At 37.8% G+C, this 10,933-nt stretch overlaps 2 protein-coding genes across 5 annotated transcripts; one reads left to right on the top strand and one right to left on the bottom strand.

Annotated features, from left to right (window-relative positions):
* The first annotated feature begins 468 nt into the window (after window positions 1-468).
* On the top strand, window positions 469-4,363 carry LOC117544190. Of its 2 annotated transcripts, none has more exons than XM_034213029.1 (6): window positions 469-942; window positions 1,423-1,556; window positions 1,713-1,860; window positions 2,316-2,564; window positions 3,280-3,547; window positions 4,000-4,363. In XM_034213029.1, exons 1-6 carry the CDS (start codon window positions 584-586, stop codon window positions 4,195-4,197), a joined length of 1,356 nt encoding a protein of 451 aa, XP_034068920.1. In that variant the 5' UTR covers window positions 469-583; the 3' UTR covers window positions 4,198-4,363. The 2 variants fall into 2 exon arrangements, with proteins under 2 accessions (XP_034068920.1, XP_034068921.1); XM_034213030.1 differs by having other exon boundaries at window positions 3,280-3,521; window positions 4,000-4,219.
* On the bottom strand, window positions 4,308-9,478 carry LOC117544189. 3 transcript variants are annotated; one of them, XM_034213027.1, is made up of 13 exons: window positions 9,201-9,478; window positions 8,996-9,076; window positions 8,569-8,772; window positions 8,170-8,408; window positions 7,949-8,061; window positions 7,354-7,562; window positions 7,050-7,247; window positions 6,870-6,956; window positions 6,332-6,582; window positions 5,860-5,988; window positions 5,516-5,656; window positions 5,108-5,219; window positions 4,308-4,919 (listed from the first exon to the last, which is right to left on the bottom strand). In XM_034213027.1, exons 1-13 carry the CDS (start codon window positions 9,262-9,264, stop codon window positions 4,699-4,701), a joined length of 2,049 nt encoding a protein of 682 aa, XP_034068918.1. In that variant the 5' UTR covers window positions 9,265-9,478; the 3' UTR covers window positions 4,308-4,698. The 3 variants fall into 3 exon arrangements, with proteins under 3 accessions (XP_034068918.1, XP_034068917.1, XP_034068919.1); XM_034213026.1 differs by having other exon boundaries at window positions 8,996-9,115; window positions 9,201-9,456; XM_034213028.1 differs by having other exon boundaries at window positions 4,308-4,877; window positions 5,135-5,219; window positions 8,996-9,115; window positions 9,201-9,456.
* Window positions 9,479-10,933: the final 1,455 nt, after the last annotated feature.

Here is a 10,933-nt window from a genome sequence, read left to right as displayed (position 1 = left end):
CCACCCGTGAAGGGAAAGCCGCATCTCCCCCTCCCTATCAGCTATGGAGGACGGAACATGACTTAAGTATAAATAAATAAATGTATGAAGAAATACAGGAATAAATAAATAAATACGTAAATAAATAAATAAATACAGGAATAAATAAATACAGGAATAAATAATTGACGAAATAAATACAGAAATAAATAAATGTTGAAATGAATACACAAATAAATAAATAAAAGAATAAATGCATAAATAAATGCATAAATAAATATGGAAATAAATACATCAATGTATAAATAAATAAATAAAAGTCGAAAATAAAACAGAACACACGTTATTATATATCTTTCATTTATTTCTACATTTACGCGACATACATTTATTTATTTATGTATTTATGTGTCCGTATGCTAATGAGGTGGGCGGTCCTAACCTCAGTCTGAAGCAGGATTGGTTACAGGAGTGTGTGATCATTTCTGGCAGAGGGCTCTACTACTAACGCCTGGATAACCGCGCTGATTCGAATGCAGGAGCTTTACTGTTTAGCCCTTATCTTTATACATCCATGGTTTATCCACAGTTGTAAGGTTTATTTATGGATATTGATTTAAGAGCCATTGGAGATCATTTACGATCATTAGCGGACCATTTAGAGAATGGAGAACCAAAAGACTATGTCCAGTTTCGTGTGGAACGATGTATAGAGGACTTGGCTCAGCTCGACATGGATGTGGATGTTAACCCAGCTGTGTTTGAGAGTCTTCAAGAGGTTGCCCGCCAACTTGAAATCCTCTCGGAAACAGAGGAGGCGACCCTTGGGCGTCCATCTTACATGTTGCCCCTAAACGTTATTGAAGCACATCTTCGTTGGGGCCACACCGCTGGGGACATCGCGCAGGTGTTCGGGGTGTGCGAAAGAACAATTCGTCGGAGGATGACACAGAACGGGATACGGTAGGTTTAATCCGCATTCTTTCACGTTTTTTGTCTGGATTTCCTTACTTTTATTGTTTTGGCGTAGGCTATATCAGTGTACACATTTGTTAGACGCATTAACTTGTGTTTAGTAATGATAACGTTTCATTAGCCTACATTTTCTCCATCCAAATTAGCCTACTTGTTTACATATTTATTAAAATGGTAATAGGCCATTTATATGTTGAAACCAATACATCAGATAGACATGTGTCGGGGCAAAGATACAAACATGCTTTGTACACAAAGCAAAGGTACCATTACCTCAGACATGATGTAGGCCTAATAATAGTAATGAGGTTTAAGAGACCAGCTCATTTGTTTCAGATGACACCTACATCTTTCAATGCAGGTTAGTACAGAGCAACACACTCATTCTGATGTGTTTTGATTGTACAGTGCAAAAGGTGACTATTGTTTATTGTGACTTACTATTGTTTCGTTATTTTTGATGATCAGGGTCCAAGATCTATTAACTCTGTTAGATGACAACAGTTTGGATGAAACTGTTACCCAAATTCTACAGCATCATCCCAACTCTGGATACAAAATGATGGTGGGGTACCTGAATGCACGAGGGATACGCATACAAAGTAAGGGATTGTTATTATTATAATAATCCTCCATGCAGTGTTTTTTTTTTACTACTTGATAATGAATCACATTATTCTGGCATATTTAGGAATGCTTTACTTTTCATTATGTTACTTGCAGTACACCATATCTCTGCATTTCCCCGAATATAACAGGACAGCGTGTCCAGGAATCCATGCGGCGTGTTGATCCAGGTGGAGTCTTGATTCGCACTCTGCAGCTGAACCCAAGAAGGCGTAGGAAGTACTTTGTACCAGCACCGAACAGTTTATGGCACATCGACGGAAATCACAAACTGATTAGGTATAGTATAATCATTAACACTCAAGCATTGCTCAAACATCCACTTCACTACAGTTACAAAAGATGGGACCATCTAAAGTGTTCTTATAATCAATCAGCTTCAATGCAAACCAGACTTCAAGATTCAAAGGCTATATTGTCATATGCATGATAGCTTTTTTATTGGTTGGTTATGAAAATCTGAAGTCTCAGTCTCCTCTAACAATGCAACATACAATATTCTGTAGACATAAAAACAAGTTAAAACACTGCAAGAAGAAATATAAATGAAATGTATCAAATGATTAATTGCACCAAATTCCTCTGCATGCAAATTACTTTTACTATCAAAATTAAGATGATTTATGTTTTGTAATTATAACTTTTAGTAGGATAAGGCACCTTTTAAAATGTGTAAATGTCTGTACATACATTAGTGGATTGACCTTAATGTGTGCCTATACATATCCCTTTAGGTGGCGTTTTGTTGTGCATGGTGGTATTGACGGCTTTAGTCGTCTCATCGTGTACTTGAGTGCTGCCACCAACAATCGGGCAGCAACAGTTTTAAGAAGCTTTTTGGAAGCCGCCAATGTCTACGGTGTGCCATCACGTGTGAGGTCAGATAAAGGTGGAGAAAATGTTGACGTTGCACGCTACATGGTGGCAAACCGAGGAGAGAACAGGAATTCACACATTGCTGGCAGGAGTGTCCATAATCAAAGGTACCTTAAACTTCAAGTCAAACTTTTATCAAATTAAGTCCTTGGTAAAGATTGCAATGTCAACTATATGTCTTTAGCTATTATTAATTGTATTTTTGTTCGTCTTCCTCTGTGAGATAAAACCATAGAACTAAAAAAGTTATATTTCTATAATACAAACACTATAATTATGACACCAACTGTATAATTTGACAAGAAGGATAACAATATTTTTCAAACATCTATTTAGTGGAAGTCCCAGCACGTTGCATGACCGGGCAAATTACTGTTGGAACTTGGATTTTGAATGTATTTTCCAGTCAAGAGAACCTTACATTAATATTGAACAACAACAGTTAATGTGGCATAAATATGGCATTAGTCCGTCTTTTTTTATACATCCATAGTATGTTCAGCTGATATATTTCCTGATCCAGTTTCAACAAAGCTTACAGTATAAAAACCTCACCCAAGTTTGATGAACTTTGCTCAAGCAAAATGATTTTTGCTAAATCCAATTTCCAGCTTTTTTCCAGAGGCATTATTGTGCACTTGCCACTTAATCAGGAACATTTTCCTATTGAAATCGGCAAAAATGTTAATACTTAGCTTCTAATTAATGTAATTCAATTCTAAATTTACTTACCATTTATGGTAGGTGAAAGGTGATATTTGTAAGTTTTTTTTTTTTGTTCACTGAGCAGACTAAATATTTTCCTTCCTTTTTCCTCAAAAGGATAGAAAGGCTCTGGAGAGACGTTTATGTAGGAGTGCTGGATCTCTTCTACACAATGTTTTTCAACCTAGAGAGAGAAGGCCTTCTCAATCCTGACTGTGAAGTGCATCTCTATGCTCTGCACTGGTGCTTTGTGCCCCACATACAGAAGCACCTGCAGTTTTTCCAGCAAGGCTGGAACTGCCACCGACTAAGCACTGAGGGAAACCGGTCCCCACTGCAACTGTGGACTCGCCATGAGCGTGAGGCCCAGCAGGAACATATACAGGTTTGATTGTATTCAATAGTTTTATTTTGACTTTGACTTTACTTTCCTACATGGGACCATGTTAACACTAATACCCACTTTTTCTGTCATTACACAAACTGTTTAAAACAAATAATACAAGTGAGTATAGTTTCACAATGTAACAAATAGTGGCCTGTTGTCGAGGAAACTGAATGTGATGGAATTATTTTATTCTGCATATCATCGGCACTTTAAACACTTCTATGAGGTATTCCTAAAATGCTGTGATCAACCAGAACAAGCGGTTAAGGAAGATAATGATACATCAGGGCTTTCTGCTCTCTAATGATTTGATTGATGTCAGCTGTTCATGAGACATTAATCAGGAATTCCAGGAGATGATACAAAACGGTTATATAAAATGAATTAACTGACAAATATATTAAAACTTTGATTTTGGTTGACTCTAACTTTAGCTCTTGCAATTGCAGGTTGACATTGAGTTTGGAGTTGACTGGACTGGACCATGTGCTCATCGCCTGCCTCATGTTATGGTTCCTGAAGTTCAGCTGCAACGTTCACTGACTGACCAGGAAGTGGAAAGACTTCCAGACCCTGATGGCCCTCTGTCCAATGTGTGGAATGTCTATGTACAAACTGTGGGCTTATTGACTGAAATGCTACAGTAAATGTGTGTGTGTATCAAAAGTCTGTTGCTGTGGGAAATGTAGTCTTTTAAAGTTTCGACTAGGACGATTAGGTGACAATATTTGACTGAGTTACATGAAGACGCTGGTACCAAGATTCAGTATATTTCGATTTTAATACAATAAAAATTAGATGGTAATGAAGTTACGTTCAGTAGTCATTTGAAACATGTGTTGCACTGAACATATGCTTGTTGTGAATCAACACTTACTGTAATGCATCAAGAAATATACATTTGTTACAGTTAATGAACATTTTGTAACGAATATCAATTTAAAACTTTGAAAATATATAAAGATAAACATGCTTTCTTTGTTATGTGCAATAACAAGGAAAGCATGTTTATCTTTATATATTTTCAGTGTTACACAAACTGGCCGGAGTATAGGCATTAACTGAGTTTTTTTTCCTCTCTGAAAACATACATTTTTGGCCGGCCAAACAAAAGACAACAAATCTAGTACTAAGGTGTGTCCGTCTCTTCAGACCATCCCGAACCCAGTTTCAGTGCTCCAAATAGCAGCAAGAATGTCCCTTTCAAACATACAGTACTCTTTGTAATGTCCTGGAAGTTTCAGCTGGTGAAAGCATGTGGAAGAGCTGGGGAAGTTGCTCTCCACCACGGTCACATCCAGGCCATGTCTAGGAAGCACATTCCATCCTATCCAGAACTGCACAAGTTTCCCAAGGATAACGGGAGATGCTTTATAAAACAGAGAATAAATTCATTTTATTATAATTGCTTTCAGTTAATAGTTAAATAACAATAATGTTACTTAAATTACGCCTTGGATTGTTACTGTAGCTTTAAAGATAAAAACAGAGGAAGCGCAGCTTTCGTTATAATAATTACAAACTTTCAGTAAACAAAGCTTGAAGACGTTGTTTTACCCATCTCAATAAATGTGCGCAGGAATCCTGTGAGCCTACAGGAATCCTCCAAAGAGACTTCACTGTCTTCATCCTCATCCTGTGTGGGCCAGTTTATCTTCTCCAACACCATCTGACAGATTTCGTTTTGAAAGGAGCCCAGTGAAAGCACAATAATAAACAGAACATACAAGAAACTGCAGGTTTTGCTGTGTAGCAGCAGAGTAGTCTAAAGATACAGTTGTTCTATTGGTTTAGCTCCTTTTAAGCAGCAAGTAGCATCATTTCATTTCAAAATATGTTTGCGTAGGTGAATGTTTGTTTTAATAAACTTAAAGCAATGTAGGTCTGAGAGTAGTAAATAAACCCAATTTCTAACTCCTGTGAGTTAGGAGGAAGGATTTGACTGAGCAGCATGAGATCACTTACCCGTGGTGTGCACTGCAAATCAGATGCTCTTGGAAAGAGAAGGGGAATCGTGTCTTTCCTCTCCGTCAGCAGAGGCCAGATCAGTGTCTCTTTTAAACCCCTTCGTAACTGCTTGACTTGTCTGGAGGTTCTTCCAAGGACCTGCACAATATTTGCATCACAGTAGAAAAGCAAAGCAGCCTGATTGATCTAATAGCCCAATAAGCATGTTTTAATACACTATTAACATCCAAATATGTATTTAACAAAAAAGCTCAAATGTGATATGCCAAAATGAGGTCCTACTTCAAAACTTCAACTCTGATTAGTCAGTCTGATTCATATGACCTGTTAAGAATACTCACAGCATGGAGGATCAGTTTATCAAATAGCCATCTCCTGTTGTCACATGTGACTAGAGGCAAATCCCAGGACAGTGCCAACTCATTGATGAGCTTTTTTTCTTCTGATGATAACTCTGCTGTTCCCTCCAGCTAATAATGGCAAGTAGAATGAATTTGATAAGAATCGTTAATTTCTCAATACTTGTATAAACATTCAACTTTGATACAACATAAGAAGTTTAACTTATAATCAGCATGTTAGTTGGTAACCTGTAAAAGCTATGTTTTGTCAAAAAACATCTTATAGGAGGACATCTGTAAGTGTTCTAATGATATTTAATATATCAGTGCATGGTGTTTTATAATGCTTCAGTAACTCCTGCTGGTGCAAAGTGTAGCCACTTGATGTTAACAGTATCTGAAAGTAGATCAGCTAAATAAATAATATCCAAAGGTTGAATAATAAAATAGGTTAGAAAAACATTGAACATACCAACTTGATTGTCTCACGGATATCAAGGTCAACACAGTCCCTAATATCTATTGTGGCTTCTTCCGGGGATCCACCAAAGAGCACATGCAGGACAGCTGGGCTCAGTCCACCTAGGCATGGCCCATCATGGAGGAATGAATGTCCAATCATTCGGCCAGCAACAACAAAGAAGTCACTCTCCAAAAGGAGATGAGAAGTGGAGGGAATCAGATGATCTTGTTCTCCTTCAAAAAGAAGAGTTCCTCCAGGCACTGCAAATATAGGAAAACAGTCAAAGTAAATTGATAGTAAAGTAAAGGACATAGATATTCAACTATCACAAAGCATTAGTAAAGGAATGATCAAACCGCCACTGGATACTGGTTGATCCTGTAGAAACCTACATGTTCACAGCAGCTACAATCACATCAGGTTTTAGGAATACGTTTTGTTTTCTGGGGTTAAGGGACAGATCTGTGTTCAGCCTGGAACTGGTACAAAAACACACATAACTTAGTGGCTGAGACCCAGCGATCAGCCATAGTAAATATTTACTTACCAAACTTCATCTCAAAACCAGCCTGAAGTTTTGACATGATGGTTGCAAAGAAATGCCGAGTCACACCATCACCAATGGCTGGATCTCCTTAAAAATGTAAACACACACTACAGACATCAGTTTAACGAAAATATGGTTTGTTCATTTTTTTATCTTGGATTTTGTTTGTAACCGAATTACCCTTAAGTGTGCATGTCAAGGGGCAAGCCCACTCAACATTTGCCTTCTTATAAAAAGTAAGGACTGCTCTTTCCCTTTCCGCTGCACTGTCTCCAAGATCCATAGTAAGACACAAGGATTTTCCAGTTGCATGCTGGCTTAAAATGTCTTCTTTAAACATCTTTGCTGCCTCTGTGGGATCTGGCGCTATTCTCCAATCTAAAAATAGTTTAAAAGGTTTCCAAATTAATATTGGATCAAGTGAAATGTAGAGAGCAACAACTTATTGCAATACATGATGTACTTAATAAAGGATGTTACACACCAGAGAAGCCACTTTCCTCAGTGGGATCGATGTCAACTACCTCAGGAGAAGGCAACATTTCCTGAGGTGGCACCGAGTGTCTTGTGTTCCTGGCCCTTGTTGTCTCATTTCCCTGTGCTCCTGTGAACGTGCTTTCAAATCTAACTTGACTTCCGGAGGCCCTTTCAGTTGTCAACTCAATCTGTACCTCACCGCTGCTCTGTGATGGTCTAGTGTAAAAAGAGGTTATTTCTGTTATTTGGTCTAGTATACTTTACATTACATATCACACTCTAGAAAAAGATGGGCATATACATAGAATGAAAAGTAAACCAAATGTTACTTTTCCTCAAAACCAACATCCAGAATGTATATCTTTCATATTTAAATGTATTATAGAGGACAGCAGAATATGGTGTTACAGAGGGATTGTTGGAACAAAAAGTACTAATATCTGGCCCCATAATTATAAAACCTCAGATGTGCTGATATGTCAAAATATTTTACATCCATTTGCAGCATCCCACAGCCTTATGCTTATTGGTTATTGTGTGTCTACACATGCAGTTGCAGTGTGCCTGGCGAATGTGATGTTTAGTTCTGTAGAGAGTAATACCTCGTGCAGTTATTGCTGTGATCCTTGATTCTGGAAAAGGGGAACTCCTCTCCACAGATGACACATTTCTGATTTGGTCCAATTAACACGTTGTCGCCTTCTGATCGACATGCCTGTAAACAAAATAGTTTTAAACTACATCACAAGCGAACAATTATGTTACTGTAAGTCACAGATTCCACTTTAATATTGTGACACCACTATAGAAGTGAGGAACTTACAGGGTCCAAATTCAGGGTTCTTTGCATTGGTCTAATGAAAACCGTAGAATGGCCAATCTGGGTCTGAGGGTCCTTCAAATATCTGACATAGTAACCCTCATTGGGACAGGGGATCACAATCAAGTGGCGACTTCTCGTAGTGCCAGATATTTTTAGCAACTCGAAACCGCCACCGTTCCGCAGTTTTGGATAGGCATCCATCAAGAATTCGAGGAATTCATTTGAATCTGTATGGCTGCCTAGAAATAGATGATACACATAAGAGATCTAACATAAAGATAATGTTATGATTGTAAGGGTAACTCAATATATTTATATATCACAAATGTACATTTACCATAAAAAATAGACAGAAAAGGAAAGAGCGATTGATAATCGTCATTCTAATGACTGACAGACCTTTAAATGTGAGCCGTTTTTCACCAAAGCCAGCAGCAGCGAGTCTTTCTTTGGCGTATCGGTTGGGGACTAAGGCTGCATTCTTGTCCTCAAGGCAACAGAATAAATGGGTATAAGAATGCAGGTGTGCAGGACCAGAAAGGGTTTGCCGCCCTGCCGTCCTCCTCCCTCCCATGTAGGGGCCAAACAGTCTTGAAACTTCGGCTAGGATCAAGTTAAGAAGATAAGCAATATTGAGTGCAAGGAAATAATGATTCAACGAGAATCCAGGGGGGAAATGTTGGTTAGCGTTAGCATCACACACTATAAATATAATGATCCCTTCAAGCTGGTGGACAGAAACTGAATCAAATAACTTGTCATTGGCGATATAAACTTAGTAAACTGATCGGATTTGCATTACAAATAATTTGATGCAAAGACCTACCGTCCACTGGGTGTCTGGGAGTCCCGTTATGTAACGGATGAGGAGGAGGAGACGAAACTGGCGCGTTAGCGGTCCTTGGTGCTGCACAAAACATAACATAGCGCCACATTGGGTACAAAACTGTACATTGGCATTTTAACACACAGATCAGTTTTTTTACATTGTCATATCAGTCTTACACTAGACCAAAACATGAGTCACTTACAGTTTTCAAGCTGGTTAGCCGCATCCCGCAGAAGGTCTGCCAGCGCCCTTCCAGCCGAAGCCATTATTAGCGAGTTGCCGACAATGTACACAGAATGTACAGATGTGACTTGCCACGAATCTATTGCTTCTGCCTGGCTCCAACAATTGGCGAATCCTGCTTCAGACTGAGGTTAGGACCGCCCACCTCATTAGCATACGGACACATAAATACATAAATAAATAAATGTATGTCGCGTAAATGTAGAAATAAATGAAAGATATATAATAACGTGTGTTCTGTTTTATTTTCGACTTTTATTTATTTATTTATACATTGATGTATTTATTTCCATATTTATTTATGCATTTATTCTTTTATTTATTTATTTGTGTATTAATTTCAACATTTATTTATTTCTGTATTTATTTCGTCATTTATTTATTCCTGTATTTATTTATTCCTGTATTTATTTATTTATTTACGTATTTATTTATTTATTCCTGTATTTCTTCATACATTTATTTATTTATACTTAAGTCATGTTCCGTCCTCCATAATCAGCTGCCCTTGTTGGCTATTCCTCGGAGGGGGGGGAACTGATGATTCACCACACAAGGAGACTGCTTTCTAGCACTCAGGTTGCCCCTCTCATGGTTCCTTCACTGCCATGGAAAGTGGTGTTCTGTTCCCAAATATTTCAAGTACTTTGGGTCTCAGTTTCTGATAGATTTATACACAACAAGTCCTCCAACTCATACGACCAAATGGGTCGATTGTTTAAGCCCTTATTACGACCAAATATGTCGTTTGTTCAAGCGCTTAACACGACCTATAATTACGTTTTAAAGTTGTCGGCCTCTAGTGCTCCCGTTGAATGCAAACGTTACAGATGGTCGTTTATTCACAAATAACCCTCTCTGTAAAATCCTAAATTGTAGGATAGTTTGGCCATTAAAACGCTTTATGATTAGATTTCTAGCGAGAAGTATATATTGTACTTTTAGAATTCACGTCCAGTCGTTATGTAGGATCTATAGTTTGATAGATATTACGAAGATGATTTGAGGTTTCGTCAGGAGAACGTGTATATGCGGCAAGCTTCCATGTAAAGTTACGGGTTGAAAACAGTATTTCCGGTCTCGACGTTTTCATAATAAAACCAATGATCAAATGATTTAACAGTGATATCTGCAGTACTCATCCACTAAAAAACATCAGTTTATCCTAGTTAATTATACGACATTAATTGGTTTAAATTGTGTACAATGCTTTTGTGTTTTTCCCATAGGGTTTTCTCTTTCGATTCTGAGAGACACATTTCTTTTTTCAGAGGTTTTGATAGGCTAAAATCACGCCGCAATGCACGTCGGGATATGGTGTTTATGTGATATGAAATCGGAAAACATTAAAAAAATAAATAATAATACTTTATTCCGAGTGTTCTTGCTTTTCTGTTTGAAAGTCATCACATAACGACATTGTAATACACGGTTCGGCTGTATTAAATATTACATATCTGCCGTAGATATGTATTTATAGAGCCCTGATCAGAAGACCTTTTGACAAACTGGAAGAGATGCCGCCAAAACTGAATACGTGACGTGGACCATAAAATATCAACAATTAAACAACATCTTCCATTTATTTTCACACAATGCGTCTCCTTGCAGTATCAACACTAATTCGGCTGACTTTTATATTTGATCCAATAAGTAGATAGTCTGTATTTACACCATAACGGTGCACAGCTG

Source organism: Gymnodraco acuticeps, unplaced genomic scaffold (genome assembly GCF_902827175.1).
Source record: "Gymnodraco acuticeps unplaced genomic scaffold, fGymAcu1.1, whole genome shotgun sequence".
Lineage (NCBI taxonomy): Eukaryota > Metazoa > Chordata > Actinopteri > Perciformes > Bathydraconidae > Gymnodraco > Gymnodraco acuticeps.
This window is presented reverse-complemented; position numbering and strand designations above follow the sequence as displayed.